This window comes from Pinus tabuliformis, chromosome 3_1 (assembly GCF_031772625.1).
Source record: "Pinus tabuliformis cultivar Carrire ecotype Pingquan chromosome 3_1, CPIR1, whole genome shotgun sequence".
Taxonomy (NCBI): domain Eukaryota; kingdom Viridiplantae; phylum Streptophyta; class Pinopsida; order Pinales; family Pinaceae; genus Pinus; species Pinus tabuliformis.
Genome location: NC_142301.1, coordinates 519,897,188 through 519,916,675, shown reverse-complemented (window position 1 = coordinate 519,916,675; position 19,488 = coordinate 519,897,188). Strand labels below are relative to the sequence as shown.

The 19,488-nt window shown below is 38.2% G+C and overlaps 1 protein-coding gene across 1 annotated transcript; it reads right to left on the bottom strand.

Moving 5' to 3' along the window:
* Positions 1 to 476: 476 nt before the first annotated feature.
* LOC149188111 (uncharacterized) lies at positions 477 to 2,274 on the bottom strand. Its single transcript, XM_089412938.1, has 3 exons — positions 1,611 to 2,274; positions 702 to 832; positions 477 to 623 (listed from the first exon to the last, which is right to left on the bottom strand). Exons 1-3 carry the CDS (start codon positions 1,815 to 1,817, stop codon positions 614 to 616), a joined length of 348 nt encoding a protein of 115 aa, XP_089269064.1. The 5' UTR covers positions 1,818 to 2,274; the 3' UTR covers positions 477 to 613.
* Positions 2,275 to 19,488: the final 17,214 nt, after the last annotated feature.

Below are 19,488 nucleotides of genomic sequence, written 5' to 3'. Positions count from 1 at the left end.
AAGATAAATGATATTAAATCTACGGAATGTTTATCGTTAATATGTAAAACCTAATGGTGAGATTGTAACCTCATACCTCATTATTTTCTATTATATAGAACCTGAGGTTGCCGTGCCACATCAATTATTAAAAACAAACCCAAAAAGAGAAAAACAAAACAAAAAAATCAAGCTCGAGTTTGTGAAACCTGTGATGAGGGACATGGTTACATCGACGCTGGAGGGAATTGTCGTTGTTAGCTAAGGACCCACTACTGTGACTGGGACCATACTGACAACTTCCATTTTGTTTTCTTTAGCAAATTGCAGGGCAGCTTGGTCTGCCAGGGTTTTTGACACATAATACATCTGAATGCATTCAATCAATGAAAACCGTAAAACTTCCTACAATGTTCAATTTAAACCAGAAATTCGTGCAATAAACTTACCCAACCAGGGGGTTTATTTTGTCTGATGAGATCTACTGAGCTCCAGCATGATTCATCGATGATTTCCACTGGTTTCTCTGGAAAAGAAGCAGCACTGGCAGATGATGTGTAAACCACACGCCTTACACTTTTGGTTGCTAGGCAGGACTTGAGAACATTCAGAGTTCCTCTCACGGTAGTTTCAATCACCTCTCTCTGTACAAAACAATTCGATTAATATCATATCGTTGTCCCAAAAACATCGGTAACTTACTTCTTTACTGTTTCACTTACCTCTGGATCTTGGGAACCAAAATCTGTAGGAGTTGCAACATGAAAGACGCCGCGACAGCCATGGATGGCATAGTCAAAGCTCCCTTCCTCGCAGAGATTTGCTCTGAAAAGACGAAGCCTCTCTTGGGCCCCTGAGAGTGAGAGAAGGGATGACTTCTTTGATGGGTTGTGTGGATCTCTGAGAGTGGCATGCACTGTGTACCCATTCTCCAACAGAGTCTTTACGAGCCATTAAGCTAATTTTTTTACTTTGAACTTCACCTTATTATAAATTTTGAAAATATTTTAAAATCTAAATAAAACCAATTGTGTGCTTTCTCTTGTTTTTCCTGTTATCTGTAAGAATGACCAAAAAGGTGTGAATGCTAAAAATGTAACAAGTTCAGCCAAACCTTGGAATTAAATAAATTTTCCCATAAAAATTGTCAATATTATTTTTATAATGTATGGATTTTGACCTATTCATATCATCGTTCTATCAGGCGAAAAAAAGAATTCTAAAAGTTGTCCGTTCCAAAACTTCAGATGCAATTCATTTCCCAAAAAACCTTTTACAGCAATACCGATTCTCTTTGTCAACAAGTAAATCACAAATCGGGAATTGCCTAGGTTATATTAGCAAAGAAGAGAGAGGTGCGAGGTTCGAATCTCTTTCCCTCCCCGTTAAAGTGTTTTGTATCTTAGCTTCGTAACTGACACAAATCAATCCAATAACGAAAAACTTGGTAACCAAAATAATTCGGTGACAATTTCGACTAATAATGTGATATCTGAAGGCAAATAATGAAGCATAAAACTTAATTCAAACAGTAAAGAAAACCTGAACACTCGAATTAACTATTCCTCACAATTCATGATAAAAAAATAACATGAAATTGACACAAATATGCAAAGAGCCGGGCAAATAACCTGGTCAATTCTTCTCTTCTGAATTCCAAATTGGGTACCTTTAAACCATCTCAGCCAATATATATCAGTACCACCTCTGTCCCGTGAATTTTCCTCCGCCGCTGAGTTTATAATTTCTCCCGTGTCCGACGATGAAGTTGGGAATAGCAGAAGCGAAAAAAGTAGCAGTAACCCCAGAAATCCTCCGTTAGGCCTGTGGATATTCATTCCCTAAGATGCGCTAATAAAATGTAAATTCGCCAGAAATAAATCAATATGCAGTAAAGATCTGCTCCAACATCAATGCCGAAATGCTTTGACAAATTCCCGTCACTTGTTGTTCTCAATTGAGACACCACAAACAGTGTTTTTCTTCCCGTCTCGACAAAGGGGTGGAATAGAAAAAGGAACTACCCACTGTCTCCATTGCGCGTATGAACCGTGGACCAGAGGCAAGCAGGCGGAACATTCTTGAAAATGATTGAACTACCTATTTGGACTGCAAATTTTCGTTGAAAAGTCGGTCTATTGACAGAAACGGCAGTTCTGCTAAATGTGGGAAGCCCGTATAAAATATCCATGAATACATGACGCAGCTCACTTGCAGAACCCTGCGGTTATGCCCGCTCTTTTCCCGATGCCACGTAGCGTGAGATTGCAGAACTCTGCGGTTATGCCCACTCTATTCCCGACGCCACGTGTCAGCGTGAGAAAGAAAGGGACGACGAAAGTCCCTTTCAAAGGAAGGCCTATCGGCCTAAAAATTAAATTGCTACCCTAACTTATCATTAGCCCTATAGGCTAAAAATTAAAGAAGCAACAATGCTACTATTAAATAAGCAAATGAAAGTATAGTATTCCTCGAGGCCTATGATTAATTAGTGGATTTAAAGAGATATTAAAGGTACATGTATTTAAGTTCGAGTAAATGAGGTTATAAAATAATTTTTTCATTTAGGGAAAAAGGGTAATATATGATATATAGGTTTTCAATGGATTTTGGGCCACTTTAATCTTGGGGTCTTTTCCCTTTGCAGTTGGATGATTCGTGTAAGGGATTTATAGGTAGCCTTTTCTGACATATCCCTCCAGCATATTTATCGAGAACAAAACCTCGATGTTGATGCCCTATCTAAGTAGGGCTTGTCTCTTTCTCCTAGTTCCATTTTGAGTACTATGCTGATGATTTGATATGTGGGTAGGGCTTTTTTGAATTTTCCTAGTTGTTTTTTTGCAGGTTTTTGCTTGCCTCTAGAGATCTCTCAATGGCTTGTTCTTTGTTTTGATGTCTTTCTCTGTATGTTATTTCGATATTGATGTTATTTCAATATGCTTGCTACCCTGCCCCTTGAGGGTTTCTCTGTTTTGTTTTTCGGATTAGATTTTGGTCTTCTAGGCTTGATATTGGGCAATGCTAATATTTGAATATGCTCCAAGCAAATGTAAAACTCTTCCTCATTTTTAATGAAGAATAGTTTTGTTTTTTTCCTCTGAAAAAAAATATAATACATAGGTTTTTATATAGTCAATTATATTAAAAAGGCTTATATATATATATATATATATATACTATGTGGTGTTGAGAAATCTAGGGCATTGAGATTAGGTGATTTCTCTTAGATAACTGCTTGTGATTTGTTTTTACTTCTTGATTAGGATATTCTTTTACATTATAATGTTATTCATCATCAAACAACTACCAAGCATAAACCATAAAGAGACAAGAGACACATAATATATGCAATCAACCAGGTTCAAAACCTCTCACTCTTGAGAGGAAAACCCGATCAATTTCTTCTTCTTATAGAGATTCTAATTGACAAATACCAAGACCGAGACCCTTGACCTATTTTCCACTCCAAGACCAAGGCACAATTTCCCTTGATGATAGTAAACCTTCTGCTCCTTCCTTTGTCTCAGCGCCTCTTCCACTTCGACCTCCTTCTGCTTCAAACCTTCGGCCTCCTTGAATTAGGTCTGCAATCCTAATTCAGAAACCCTAGCTCATGCACAAGACCTTATCTTATGCCTTAACTTTCTTCGCTTTGGATAGGGTCTTCTTCTAGCTTGTCTCGACCTCCCTTCTTGACTTGACCTTCTTCCAACTCAGCTACCCAAGAGGAATGCTACTCTTCTCAGCTTCTTTTGTTGCAACTAATCTCTTGTTTCCTCACACGTGTAGAGGAAATTAACCAAAAAACAGATCTAAAAAGAGCTCGGATTATACTCTTCCCTTCTTCGCTTGATAATAGGCTTCCTTAGTGAACTTCGCACCTCTAACTGCAGACTCGATGATGATCAAAAATATCTACTTGAAATAATGTCGAGCTGCCCTATTTATAGTTGTTTCCTCATCAAAATAAGCTAACTTGTTGGAGGGTGAGCCAACGTGTCATTTGGAGGAGATCATTTATTCTATTTCTAAGCCGACTTGAAGGAGAGGTCTTGTGCTTCTCTTGGAGGGCTTTCATGCTTATTTTAATGACTCATAAAAAATGTAACATGCCCAAAAAGGGTCCTTTACATGATATTGACTCAATTTGACTTTTATGACTAGATGACAAAACCTAAAGGCTCACAATGGGAGCCATTATTAAAAATAAAATTCCTTGCTCATGAAACCCATGAGACAAGTATTACAATAATAATTTTATTTTTCTTCTTTTCATCAATTACATAAAATCACAATTACACATGTCATTATGAAGACCGAACCTAGTTACACTTTTCAACACTTCCTCTTAACTAGGGAGGTATTCATAATGGTACTTGGTCATTCTCAATCTGAAGAATTTCTCATAAGAAGAGTCGGATTGGTAACCTATCTGTTTAGCATCATATCAACCATCATTGTAACATAGCAAGGCCTTAACTAACAACTCTATCTCTCCACGAGATCTGAGCAAATGTTGGTCAGACCAATGATGTATAGACACCCTCATCATTGTCTCTCTCAGAACATACCCCACCCAGGTTCTCAGAGTGTGTTCCACCAGGACTGTTCTTATCTTGGATTCCCAGCCCTCAAAGAATATCAGTCCTCTATGACTACTCTTACCTTGGATGCCCTAACTCATTCTCAAAGAGTATTAGATGCCAGATGTTTACCCAATCCTCCATTTTGTCTTCCCAAGTGAAGACAAGAGTGATGTATCTATCTATCCCTCTTAATTAGGGTGGACATATCTATTCCAATAAAGGAATGTACTCATTCCTACGGAAGGAATGTACCTAAGCTCCCTCTTGGCTTAGGAATTTTGCTTCCAAGTTTCTTCCAAGAAAGAAACTTGTTTCTAGTCTCCCTCTTAATTACGAACCTACAACAGTTCATCAGGTGGAGATGATGGGACAACCATATGCTTGAATAACTCCTCACAATGTCATGAACTTCTTTTCGTTATCTAAGGGTCTTCATGTTTAGGACTTCTTCATGGGTCATAGACCATCCATCACTTTCATCCATGATGTTGAGAAATGACAACAAGAAATTCCAGTTTAAATTTGTCCTTGAATTTAAACTGTGAATTAAAAATCGAATTATATTCTAATAACAACTTGTAAATAGTTAATTAAGTTTAATTAACTTAATTAGCTTAGGAATTTCGAGTTGGAAGTCTTCCTAAAGTCATGTATATGTTCTCCCTAAGTTTTAGGGATCCAGGATGAACTTAATTGTGAGTTGTAATTAGATAACTCAATTTATTGAGTTATGTTCAGTTAATTATTTACAAACTGTTTGAGGAACTAATAGAGAGTTAACAGTCAGTTGGTGCACTAGTGCATCCACAAGTGTCACTCTAGTTAACTGAAGATTCCCTCATCAGAAAATTATGCATGTCGATTCTGAGAAAGGCCCAGTTGAGACTAGAGTGCGGGGACAGTGTATTATCAGTTGTATGATTTACTGAGTTGTATAGATGATGCATGCAATCAGGAAGTCAACCTAGATTGAATTGTGCAATTTTGGAAGCACTGGATTCCCATTAGTATGGGCTATTCAGCCATAGGAATTGCGCAAGGAAATAGGGGCTTGGAGTGCAACATAATTGGCTAAGTGTTGGCTAAGAGCTTGCTTGTGAGCTAAGAGAGTTTAAAATACTTGTGGGGAATTTTTCTAGTGAGAACAAGATTTGTATCTTCACTCATATTTCTGATATATGCAATACAAATAGCGGGGTTTTGAACAATGGATTTCCCCATATACATCTTGTGTTATGTGCCATTGATTTATCTTCTTCTTGTTCATATTGTTTTCATCGATCTATTGGCTTCCGCTAGTTGAAATTAGAAGTAGATTCTTGTCATGTGCTTTAGTACATTGCATGAGCTCGTGAATCTACATGATTTTCTACATGGTATCGAAGCTTAGAACAATATACTAGAGGAGATTTTGAAGTTTTGAGTTTTGGGTTACATGTGAAATTCGAATTTGCAATACATACTTCAGGGTCGATTGATGGCGTTCTACAGCTTGCGGCTCGAGTATGCCTTGGAAGGAAACTTGAATTTTATTGCCTGGAGGGACAGAATGGAGGTTGTGCTAGAGGATAATGGCTTGAACGAATTCATTGATCAATAAATTCCTAAGCTAGCAGCATCAGATGCACAAAATTTGGCTGAATGGAAGAAGTATGTGGCAAAGGCAAGGCGGATAATCCTCGAGGGAGTTCGAGACCACATTGTCTCGAGTCTCCATGGCAAGGAAACTCCGTATGTTATGTGGAAAGCATTGACGGACTTGTATCAGAACAACAATGACCAAAGGAAATTGGCACTGAAAGAAAAACTTCGAAAAATCAAAATGGAGAAAGGCGAGACAATTCCAAAATACTTGACCAAGTTCACTTAGTGTCGTGATGAACTTGGAAGTGTTGGAATCATGGTTGTCGAGGATGATATGTTGAGTCGTGCTCTTATAGGACTCCCAAAGAGTTGGCATAGTTATCAAGACTCTGTCAATGGTTGGGAGAAGCTGCTGGATTGGGAATGACTATGGTCGGATTTGATGCAGGAGGAGATCAGGAGGAACACTAGGGATGGCTCTTCATCAAAGACTGGTGATGAAGAGAACCGTGCCTTAGCGATTAAGGCGAAGAAGGGGAAAGGGAAAGCTTCCCATTCCAAATTGGATTCTTATCATGGAGGTAAGAAGAAATACATGACGAAAGTTGAGTGCTTTCATTTTCATGAGTTGGGTCATTTTGCTACAAATTGTCCACTCAAGAAGTCTAAGAAGAAGTCCTTTGGAGGAGCAACGGGTGAGGCTTTGGCCTCTCAATTCGAATTGGACTTTTCCCTCATTGCATGTATGGTGTCATCAATGATGGGAAGTGTATGGTACTTAGACAGTGGAGCTTCATTCCACATGGTTGGCGACAAAGAGTTATCCAGTGACTTGGAGGAGAAAGATCTCCATATGCATATCAAGATGGGTGATGACAAGAAGTATAGTGTTACTGGATTGGGCACGATTACTTTTCAAAGGGAGCATGTGGCTCCACTCACCTTGAATAATGTTATGTATGTGTTTGGGCTGAAGAAGAAATTGGTCCATGCTTGAGGATAGAGGTTATGATGTGATCTTCTCGAAAGGAATGGTGTTCCTTTGACGCATAGCCACAGGTCAAGTGAAGAAGATAAGGGTTCAGGTGAAGAATCTCTATAAGCTGGAGGTAGACGAGTGTGTTGATTTGAGCACAAAAGTAGAAAGGGTGTAGCGCTGAGACATTGGTGAGTTTTGGCATAGGAGATTGGGCCACTTGCATCGCGGGGATTTGAAGATATTACAACAGATCTCTATCGGTCTTCCCAAAGGTACACTTGAGCAAGTTGATACATGCAAGGGGTGTACTTTGAGAAAATACACCAAGTCTTCCTTTCACGACAGAGACAGTTGAGCAGAGGTTATTCTAAAGAGATTCCATTTAGATGTGTGTGGACCATTCTCGACAACATCCACGACCAAACATAGGTATTATGTTATATTTGTTGATGACTTTTCTCGAAAATGTTGGATATTTTTCATGCAGAAAAAGGTTCAAACCTTCACAAAGTTTTGTGAGTTTAAATCATTTGTGGAGAATGAGTCGGGCAAGAAGGTTAAAGCTCTACGGAGTGATAACGGTGGTGAATATGTCTCAAACGAGTTTAATAACTTCTGTGCAGTGGAAGGGATTAAATAGTATTTGATGACACCCCATAATCCTCAGCGGAATTGGGTGGCCGAGATGAAGAACAGGAGCATAGTAAGAGAAGCGAGGACGATGTTGCATGATTAGGGCCTACCACTACACTTGTGGGCTGAGGCATGCAACACAACGGTTTATGTTCAGAACCGTAGCCCACATCGGATACTTGAGATGAAGACACTAGAGGAGGATTATTCCGGTAAGAGGCCAGATGTTGGTCACTTCAGGATTTTTGGTTCATCGGTATATTTCCATGTGACCAAAGATGCACGGAAGAAGCTTGAGCTGACAGTAGAGTTGGGGATATTTGTGGGGTACACTGATACACCTCACAACTATTAGGTGTACTTGTCGACCAACAAGATGACAGTGGTTCGCAGGGATGTCAAATTTGATGAGGAGAAGGCCATGCGAGTTTCCCTTGAGAGGGACCTTGAGCTACATGCAGATGAGGAGATTTTAGCTCTAAGGTTGAGGAGCCTCAGATTGATGTGGAACAACCACATGCAGAGGATCCGGGAGTGGAGACATCCATTGAGGCAGAGTCTTACAAAGAGGGAAGAAAGCGCACCGGAGAGGCTGATAGATTGTTGGATGATGCATAGGAGAATGTGGGAGCACCCACTTCTTAGTGCATGCATAGGAGGTCACCTGAGAGGTACACTGGATTCATGGCTCTTATGGGCGAATGTGTTGTGATAGAGCCATCTTCCTTTAAGGAAGCAGTGCGGCAACCGTTTGTGTGGATGCCATGGTGGAGTATGACTCCATTGTTCGTGACAGTGTTTGGGATGTGGTCCTGAGACCGGAGGACAAGTCAGTGGTGAGCTCCTGTTGGCTTTACAAGGAAAAGCAAGCTGCAGATGGTAGTGTGGAGAAGCATAAGGCTAGATTGTGGCCTGTGGATTTTCACAAGTAGAGGGGATTGACTATGATGAGACCTTTGCTCATGTTGCAAGGTACTCTTCAATCATATATATATTGGCACTATCAGCAAAGATGGGTTGGAAGATACATCATATGGATGTAAAGACAACCTTCCTTAATGGAATGATTGAGAAAGAAGTGTACATAGATCAATCTGAAGGTTTTGAGACCTTTGACCGTGAGTCGCATGTGTGTCATCTCAAGAGAGTATTGTATGGGCTAAAGCAAGCACCTCGTGCTTGGTACACCAGGATAGATAGCTACTTCACCAGGTTGGGCTTCACAAAGAGTGAAGCAAATGAAAACCTGTACCACATAGTGGTGGAAGGTACATTGTTGATCATTGTACTTTATGTTGATGATATCATACTGACAGGTGATGATCACCTGATCAAATATTGCAAGGAGGACATTTCAAGAGAGTTCCAGATGAAGGACATGGGTCTCATGCATTAATTTCTTGGCATGGAGATATGGTAGGGTGATGGGGAGTTTTCTGTGTCTAAGGGAAAGTATGCCAACAAGATACTCATGAGATTCTGCATGGAGAGCAGCAAACCCATGGAGACTCCTCTAGCAAGTAACTGGAGGAAGGAGGATGCTACTTCAGGGGAAGTAGTGGAAGCTACTGTTTACAGATAGCTTGTGGGTTCACTCATGTACTTGGTGAACACACGACCAGATATGTGCTATGCAGTTAACCAACTTAGTCAAGCGATGGTTAGGCCTACCAAGCTGTATTGGAAGGTGACAAAGCATGTGTTGAGATACCTCAGGGGCACTTCTCAATATGGATTATGGTACAAATGGACAGAGGGAGTGAAGCTTCAAGGCTTCACCGATGCAGATTGGGTAGGGAGTCCATCTAACTAGAAGAGCACATTAGGAGGGATCTTCAGTATTGGGTCAGCGACAATTTCTTGGTACAACAGGAAACAGAGATCGGTTGCACTCAATTCGACAGAGGCAGAGTACATGGCTGCGAGTCAGGCAGCATGTGAGGCCATCTAGATGAGGAAGTGGTTTGTTTGGTCAATAGATGGATCCAACTGTGATTTATTGTGATAATCAGAGTTGTATGAAACTCTCTGAAAATCCAGTTTTTCATGATCGGTCCAAGCATATTGATATTTGATATCATCATCTTAGAGATTGTGTATTGAGGTGGATTATGTTGTTAGAGTACATTCCCACAGAGGAGCAAGATGTTAATATTTTGACAAAGGCATTGTCAAAATGTAAATTCGAGTTTCACAGAGACAGGATCGGGGTAGCTGATAATCCCTTTCTTGTTGAGAGGGAGTGTTGAGAAATGGCAACAAGAAATTCGAGTTTAAATTTGTCCTTGAATTTAAACTGTGAATTAAAAATCGAATTATATTGTCATATCAACTTGTAAATAGTTAATTAAGTTTAATTAACTTAATTAGCTTAGGAATTTTGAGTTGGAAGTCTTTCTGAAGTCATGTATATGTTCTCCCTAAGTTTTAGGGGTCCAGGATGAGTTTAATTGTGAGTTGTAATTAGATAACTCAGTTTATTGAGTTATGTTCAGTTAAATTAGTTCCAAACTGTTTGAGGAACTAATAGAGAGTTAACAGTCAATTGGTGCACTAGTGCATCCATAAGTGTCACTCTAGTTAATTGAAGATTCCCTCATCAGAAACTCATGCATGTCGATTCTGAGAAAGACCCAGTTGAGACTAGAGTGCAGGGACAATGTACTATCAGTTGTATGATTTACTGACTTGTATAGATCATGTATGCAATTAGGAAGTCAACCTAGATTGGATTGTGTAGTTTTGAAAGCATTGGATTCCCATTAATATCGGCTATTCAGCCATAAGAATTACGCAAGGAAGTAGGGGGCTTGTAGGGCAGCAGAATTGGCTAGGTGTTGGATAATAGCTTTCTTGTGAGTTGAGAGAGTTGAGCATACTTGTGCGAAATTTTTCTAGTGAGAACAATCTTTGTATCTTCACTCATATTTATGATATATGCAATACAAATAGCGGGGTTTTGAGCAGTGGATTTCCCCAGACACATCTTGTGTTCTGTGCCATTGATTTATCATCTTCTTGTTCATATTGTTTTCATCGATCTATTGGCTTCCTATGGTTGAAATTAGAAGTAGATTATTGTCCTGTGCTTTAGTACATTGCATGAGCTTGTGAATCTACAAGATTTTCTACACATGAATCAGTCATGTCATCATCGAAAAGTGATCCATTTGTTCATATCTGGTCTTCATTCATGCTATGTTCCCTTCTTCATGCCATGTTTCCATAAGGATCTTTCATCCTACTACATGGGCATCCATGGTGGAATATATCCATATATCTTCCCTCGGTAGCCCTGCATATGCCCATCCAGATATTTGTTCAAAAATAAGAAATGAACATATAAATCAAAACTACCTTTGTGATGGTATTTCATCATGACATCTTCTAGTTTGCATCAGCATCCTGCATACATATCGACACATCTCCCAAAGATATATATAGTGTCAAGGGTCTCTTTCTTTTTCCAAATTCCATTAGAATCTTCATATCTTTCATGGAGATATCCTAGTCAAATATTCTTGGTCTATGGATGTTGATTACCTTTTTCCATGGTTGCATATCCCACAATCTCTTCCTTCCTTTTTTCACATATTTCTTTCTCAGGAACTTCCAATCAGAGTTCCTCCAATTAATGCCAACCACCTCACACTTCATATGAGGACATATTATGTTGATTTCATCTAGTGAATGTGTTACCCATTCATACTTGCATTCCTTCGAGGGAGGAGATCATTCCTTTTGATTATTTTGTCAAGATAGAGCATTGATCCATGTTACCTACAATCATTGTGTAGAAATATACAGGGTAAGTTCCTCATATAGAACACCAAAGGACACCACTCACAAACAGATCATAGACCAATACACCAGTATTCTTGACGTGGTTAAAACCCTCAAAGAGGGAAACAATGCACAGCCTGAGCCAATGCGGCCACTTTAGGCAATTTATTAATGTAAAATAAAGAAAATTTACATAAGCTTCTCTCATGAACGGTCTCGTAACAAATGACCCTCCATGCTCTTTAAATAGAGATCATGGACCAATCGGGTGCTAAGACATGGATCAAGTGTCGGTAATACCGAGGAGGGAATGAACCATAAGATCACTTCATGTCTAGAACATATCGTGACTGTCATATTGTAAGTTACAAAAAGTACATACTAAAGAAACACACTTTACTTAACTATATACTAGACCAAGTTATACTTAATTATTTCCTATGTGTCGAAATATCCTAACATCCCCCCTTAAGAACAACTTGGGATAGGATTGAAGGATGTACAAAGATGACACAATAAGAGAAGGAAGGAGGCATTAGAGCCTATCCCCCCTTAGTGACAACTTCCTGAACTCCAACCATAAATCGAAGTTTAGTAAACTTTGCCTCCATGAGAGCCTTTGTAAATATGTCTACAACTTGATCATCGGTTGAACAATAGTGCACTTCAAGAACATGGTCATGAATGAGCTTTTTGATGAAGTGCATGTGTAGTTCATTGTGTTTGCTGCGCTGATGTTGGACTGGATCTTTGCATAGTTGAGTGGCACTTTGATTATCACAACAAAGTGTAGTTGGATGTTGCTGCTGAAAACCAAACTTTGACAGGATCTGACGAAGCCACAGGGCTTCCTTACTAGCTTCAATGGCGCCATGATACTCTGCTTCTGCTGAAGAAAGAGAAATGACACTTTGTTTCTTGCAAGCCCATGTAATAAGTCCATAACCAAGAGTGGATATATAACCTGCAATAGACTTCTGATCATCAGGGTCACCAGCCCAATCAGAATCAGTGAAACCAACCAATAGAGGAGATGCTTCTGCACTGTAATGAATACCAAACTGAACTATACCTCGAACATAACGAAGTATTCTTTTAGCTATTTTCCAATGACTTTCATGTGGGTTTTTCATAAACCAAGCAACAAGGCCAACAACAAAGGAAAGGTCAGGACTAGTATGGGTCAGATATAAAGGTTTTCCAACAAGCTGGCGGTATAAGGTTGCATCAACTTCAAGGGAAGTACAAGTGACTGAAAGTTTAGCACCAGACTAAAAGGGAGAAGGGTCTGGCTTACAATCTTCCATGTGAAAGTAGTGTAGAATATCACAGGCATACTTGGACTGGGAAAGGGAAATACCTTCTTTGGATTACAAGACTTGAAGACCAAGAAAATAATGCAAGTGTCCTAAGTCTGTCATTTCAAACTACTTTTTAAGGTTGGACTTCACATGGTTTATAAGGTTGGGATCACCACCAGTAAGGATAAGATCGTCGACATAAAGAACAAGAATGATAAGAGACTTACCCACTTTCTTGGTGTAGACATTATTGTCAGAATGACACCTACAAAAGTCAATATCCAAAAGAAAGTTATCCATTTTGGCATACCAAGCCCGAGGAGCTTGCTTGAGAACATAAAGGGATTTCTTAAGCCGACATACAAGGTTGGAGTTTGTTTGTATAAATGTAGGAGGTTGTTCCATATAGATTTCTTCATGCAAGTCCCCATGCAAGAAGGCAAATTTAACATCCATCTAATGGACTTCCCATTTGAAAGAGGCAACAAGGGAAAGAACAAGGCAGATAGAGTTCATGTTGGAAACAAGGGAGAAGGTTTCAGTATAGTCAATGCCTTCAACTTGTGAAAAACCCTTAGCAACAAGACGAGCTTTATGTTTATCAACTTTTCCATCTGGTCCAAACTTGGTTTTGTAAACCCATTTGCATCTAACAAGTTTTTGCCCCTTTGGAAGAGGAACAAGGTTCCATGTATCATTTTCCAATAATGAATGATATTCTTCATTCATAGTTGCGTCCCAATCTGGATGGCCTAAAGTTTCTGCAAAGGTGTCAGGATCATAATTCACTAAAGCTTGAGCCAGTAAAGAAGAGGCTTTATTGAACTGAGAACGTGTACGACGCTGATTTGTAGGATCACCTGCAAGAGCAACTGCTGCATCACGAGTAGCGCGGACCCATTTTGGAAGCTATGGAGCTAAAGGAGAATCCCGAGAAGGTGGGGGAGAATTGTCATCCTCGTTGGCATCATCTGAAGAAGGAATATTTTCAGAAGTAGAAGGGATAGAGAGAGGTGGCACATCCACCCAACTAGGTTTGCAGGCCAATATATTTTCAACAAAATTTACATCTCTTCTAATGATAACATTTTTAGATTTAGGTTGAAAAAGTCTATATCCTTTGAAATCTTTAGAATATCCAACAAAAATACATTTTTTACTCTAAGGTTCTAAGGCTTTATGTTTCTCATCTGGAATATGGGCCCATGCTTCACTTCCAAAAACACGAAAGTGACTTACATCTGGTTTAATTGAGCTTCATACTTCTTCTGGAGTGATATTCTTTAAAACCTTAGTAGGAGTGTGATTTACTATGTAATTTTCCCAGTTAATTGCTTCTGCCCAAAAATTAAGACTAATTCCTTTAGATTGAAGCATACAACTAGCCATTTCCTTTAAAGTGTGATTCTTCCTTGCAGCTACACCATTTTGTTGTGGAGTATATGGAATAGTATGTTGCAATTGAATTCCATGCTTAGTGCAAAAGTTGATGAATTTGTTGTCAACATATTCTCCGCCATTATCAGATCTTAGCTTAAGAATTTGATGTCTAGATTGTTTCTCAACAAAGGCCTTAAAGGCCAAGAACATGTTAAAGACTTCATTCTTGAGTTTTAACAAGTATACCCAAGTGCGTCTAGAGAAATCATCAATGAAAGTTAAGAAATACTCGTAGCCAGAGAATGAAACAACTGGAAGTGGACCACATAAATCACTATGCACAAGCTGTAAATGGGTTGAGGCGTGCCAAGAGGCACATTTTTCAAAACTACCCAATGATGTTTTCCGAGTACACATCCGGAAAAAACACCCTCTCTGCAAGATACCATAGGAAAAATTGTCACCATATTTTATTTACATATATTTTGAAGAAAGCGATAGTTTAAGTGACCAAATCACTCATGCCAAAGTTTGCTCACTTCATCATTATGAGAAAAAAATACCGAGGGAAGAGTTGATGACCCAAAGTTGTTAAACTTATACAACCTTGTAGAATCATCAGCAATGTCAGTAGCTAAAATTTGTCTAGGATCCCTTAGGTCCTTAATTACAACATCATGAGGTGAAAATTCAACAGTTTTAACTTCACCTGAATGAGTTATCTAATATATAGATAGAAGGTTACATGATAAGGTAGGAACACATAATACATCATTAAATTGACCATTGTCTAGATGAATAGTTCTAATCCCTACAACAATAAGAGATCTATCATCACCAACATAAATATTTTTGGTGTTACAATCATTTAAAGAAGAAAACATGGCTTTGTTTTTAGCCATGTGATAAGAAGCTCCATAATCAATGAGCCACTCATGAGAATGAGAAGAGGGAGATACATTTACTGCATAGTCAAATCAAGATGCTTGACAACCACACACAGAAAGTGTTATTCATGAAGGTGAATTTTAAGTTGAAGAGTGCTCCAAATGAATGTTATGCTTCTTCATGGCTTCTTCCAAGGCTTCCATCTTCTTAAAGCATTTGGATTCTAAGTGGCCATCATGATTACAAAAGTTGCAACGTCTATCAGTCTTCTTCCCTTTGTTTTTATTTGCCTTATCATTTTGTTGAATTGATTTTTCATTTTGATACTGAAATTTCTTAGGACCCTTGTTTGGTTTAGGACCATTCTTTTTAGGATGTTGCTTTTTAGGATTTTTTGAATTTGGTTGCTATTGGGTTGTTAAGGCTTTCTTAGAAGAATTTCCAGTATTAAGAAGACCAAGATGTAAAAGTTTTTCTTGTTCTCTTATTAAAGAATCACAAAATGCTTCAAAAGAGGGGGACTTGTAGTCTTGTCCTTGAGAAATAAAGGCTTCTCTAGTAGAATGGAAGGTGGAAACAAACACAGAGTAGGTTGGTCCTAATTTAGTAAGAATGGAATAGATAAAGCTACCATATTCTTTCTTAACCTTAACACCTTCCCAGAAAAGTCTAAGGGTCTTGAACTTGGACAAAAAATCTTCAATGGAATAAAAATTATTGGGGTCCAAGGTAAGGAACTCATTTTCAAGTTGATGAGCTCTAATTTCATTTTTAATTCCAAAAACTTTATTGAGTTGTTTCATTACTTCATCTAGGGTATCAATTTCTGTGATATGGAATCTAAGGTCTGGAGAAATATACATCCCTATCAACCCATGTGTTTGATCTTGCTTATTTTCCCATTTGGCCTGCTTATCTTCATCTTTAGGTTTAGACTCTTGGCTTGAGGCTATTCTATGAAGACTTTTACTTCTAAGTAAATCCACAATGTAGGATAGCCATTGGAAGTAGTTGGTGCTGTCAAGAATAACTAAGCATGGACTTTCCATTTTGAAATAAATTGAAGTTATAGATGCTAAAACTAAGTGTTCCAATAGAAATTTCTTGAAAAGTTGGGCCGATTAAAAAAAACGGCTCTAAAAATGACTTTCAGATGAAGAAGTTATGGCTTTTTCAAGAAAAGTTATTGAAGACGCCAATGAACTACATGAATGTTGGGAAGTGAATTATAATGTTATATTTAAAAAAAAATCTCCCCCTTTCCAAACTTAATCTAATTAGCTCACTTTAAAAAAAGATTACTTTATGTGACCCACTTTTATAAATAAGTGTACGTCACTTTTACAATGGTACTTATGAACTATCCACTAAATTGTAACTTAAATAAAAGATAAAGAGACTTTAAAATTATAAGTGACTCACTTTTTATAATGGGCGAGGACACTTTTTATAATGTAACTTTAAAACATAAGTTACATGTGTTTTTTGAAAAAGTAACTCAACAAAAAGAAATATTTGAACCCAAGACCTCTATTCTCATAAAGTAACTTTGGACCAAGTGAGCTAGTTTAAAAGGTTAGTAATTTTTGGAAAGGAGGAAGGGCTTTTTTTTTGTTCGCTGAATCTTTGGAGTGCGTGCTTACTTAGAAAACCATATTTTTGCCTACAAAATAAAATAAAAAAACCACACAACCCAAAAATGAACAAGTAAAAGTAATCCAAGGCCTACGCCTTACAGTTAGATTTGACTGAAAACTAAATATTTTTCTCAATGTTTCTGATTTTTCGAGATCACACTAAGGTGTGGCGGAAAAAAGCATACGCATGAGAAAAATCCTTTCTTTTTGTTTCTAGTTTGCCCAGATCGCACAGATTCGTGGGGCAAAGAGAATACGCAAAAATGAAAGGTATAGATCCGGTAAATATATATATATTTTTATTATCAAGGACTATAAACCAAAATAAATAGAGAGATAAATAACTATAACTACAAATAAAGACTGTGTACCTCAAGATCTTAAAAATGACGTAGCTAGGGCTACCAAAAACCTTTTCACGTGAAATGAAAGGGGTTCCTCACTGAAACAGATGCTCCTAACACAATAGAGCAGTCCTCTCAGCCCGAAAGAAGTCAGAAACAATAGATCTAGAAAACGACACTCAGACGCAGATGTACCGACTTTGGATTTGGATCAACAACAAATGCAACCCTCAAATAACTCTAATACCATGTAGGAATATACAGGGTAAGTTTCTCAGATAGAACACTAAAGGACACTGCTCACAAACAGATCACAGATCAATACACCAGTATTCTTGACGTGGTTAAAACCCTCAAAGAGGGAAACAGTCCATGGCTTGAGCCAACACGACCACTTCAGGAAATTTATTAATGTAAAAGAAAGAAAATTTACATAAGATTCTCTCATGAACGGTCCCCTAACAAATGACCCTACATGCTCTTTAAATAGAGATCATGAACCAATCGAGTGTTAAGCCATGGATCAAGTGTCAGTAATACCAAGGAGAGGATGAATCATCGGATCACTTCATGTCTAGAACATATTGTGACCGTCAAATTGTAAGTTACAAAAAGTACGTACTAAAGAAACACATTTTACTTAACTATACACTAGACCATGTTATGCTTAATTATTTCCTATGTGTCAGAATATCCTAACACATTGACATGACTCTACAATATTGAATGTAAGCATACATACCTCATTTTTCTTTTGGGTCATCTAGAATTCCTGTAGCAACTCCCTTGATTGAAAAAGCTTCAACCCCTTGCTCTACTTCTTTTATGTCATCACACCATCATCCCATGAATTCCGCAAGTTTGGTATTCTTAATGAAACACTTTCTTCCTCTCTTGATCGGTGAACCTTTCGATGAAGATTCCATAATTCCATCAGATAATCTTGAGGATCTAGAGTATACCCATCTAGAAGATGTTTCCTTTTGAATGATGTATGATGAGCTTTGACCTGGATGCCCTTTTTCTTTTCCAACGAGATTCACAAGAGCTACATCCTTGACTTCCATAGACTCTAACCATCTTTCATGCTTATCTATGATGATGTACCGAGCTCTTTCTTTCAATGCTTCTATGATGCCTTGATGCATCCCATTATTTTACTTAGTGAATCATGATAGCCATATCTTACAACAGAAGACTTAGGAACTTGAAAAGAGCTTATGTGAGATATCTCTTACTTCCTCTTTTTTGGATTTCTTCTTTTCAGTTTCCTCTACTTCTTTGGTGATATGGGCTTCTTCTCTTTCTCTTTTATTATTGTATTTATTGGTCTTAGGACAATCTATTTCGTAGTGTCCATATTCTTGAAACCCATAGCATTGGATCTTAGCCATGTCCCTTTTTTTTTCGAGAATCAGACTTCCCAAATTTTCCTTTTATTCTTGTCATTGTAGCATAAGCTTGATTTTGCTCACCTGCTCCCACATAATATTTGGCCTTTAGTCTAGATTCTTCAATCTTGCACAGTGACCATAGATCCTGGAATGGAGTAGCTTCTTTCTTCCCATAAATACTTGAAGTAAAGTTACCCCACTCCCGCGGTAATGCATTTAATACAATTGTAGTCATTTCTCTATCAGACATGACTTCTCGCAAATCTTGTAGTTGATCCCAGATCTTAGATGTCATCATTAAGGATGAGGCTATTCCATATTCCCTTGACATAGTCAGCTTGTAGAGTTCTTGCCTTAATTAGATGACTTCTCCACTAGTTCTTACAGAATACAACTCTACCAGTTTGTCATAGATTTCTTTTGAATTTTCGAGTTTAGATACATATGGGATGAGGGGATCCTTGATGGATTCTATGAAAATCCTTTGAGCCCTAACTTCCCCTTTCATATACTTGGTAAGAGCTTGAGCATCTTCGTTTCTTGGTTTAGTGATATATCCTTTGACATGTTCCATAACCTCATTTTTAATGAGATTCAGATCTGTCCTTTTCTTCTATGCAAAATAGATTGAATCCCCAACCAATTTGTTGCTTTCCTTGCAAAAAGACATTTTGATAGATTCGGATGTGGACATAAATATACTTACTTGATAGGATGCTCCTTCTCCTTGCTGCTCCCTAAATGTTGATGATGATATAGAGAATAGAAAACTTCTCCTTGATGAAGATAGTTTTCTTCAATAATGATCCTTGATCTCACAGAGAGGGAGATCCCTTAGGGTCTTTTGATGATGGAGTCTTTGTTGATAAATATCAATGATGACTTCTTCATGATGTCATCAATGGTAGGGGTCTTTCTTGAGAGATTGCCTTAGAATCTTGATGACAATGCCTTTTGATCTAGGGTTACGATGTTTCCTTTGTAGATCTTTGCTTCA

Bases quoted from the DNA above. Each gene is read 5' to 3' on its own strand.
- LOC149188111 (XM_089412938.1), bottom strand. From the start codon at position 1,817: ATGAATATCCACAGGCCTAACGGAGGATTTCTGGGGTTACTGCTACTT. The intron at 833-1,610 runs GTTATTTGCCCG...TCTCACTCTCAG, and splicing joins AGAAGAGAAGAATTGACCAG to GGGCCCAAGAGAGGCTTCGT.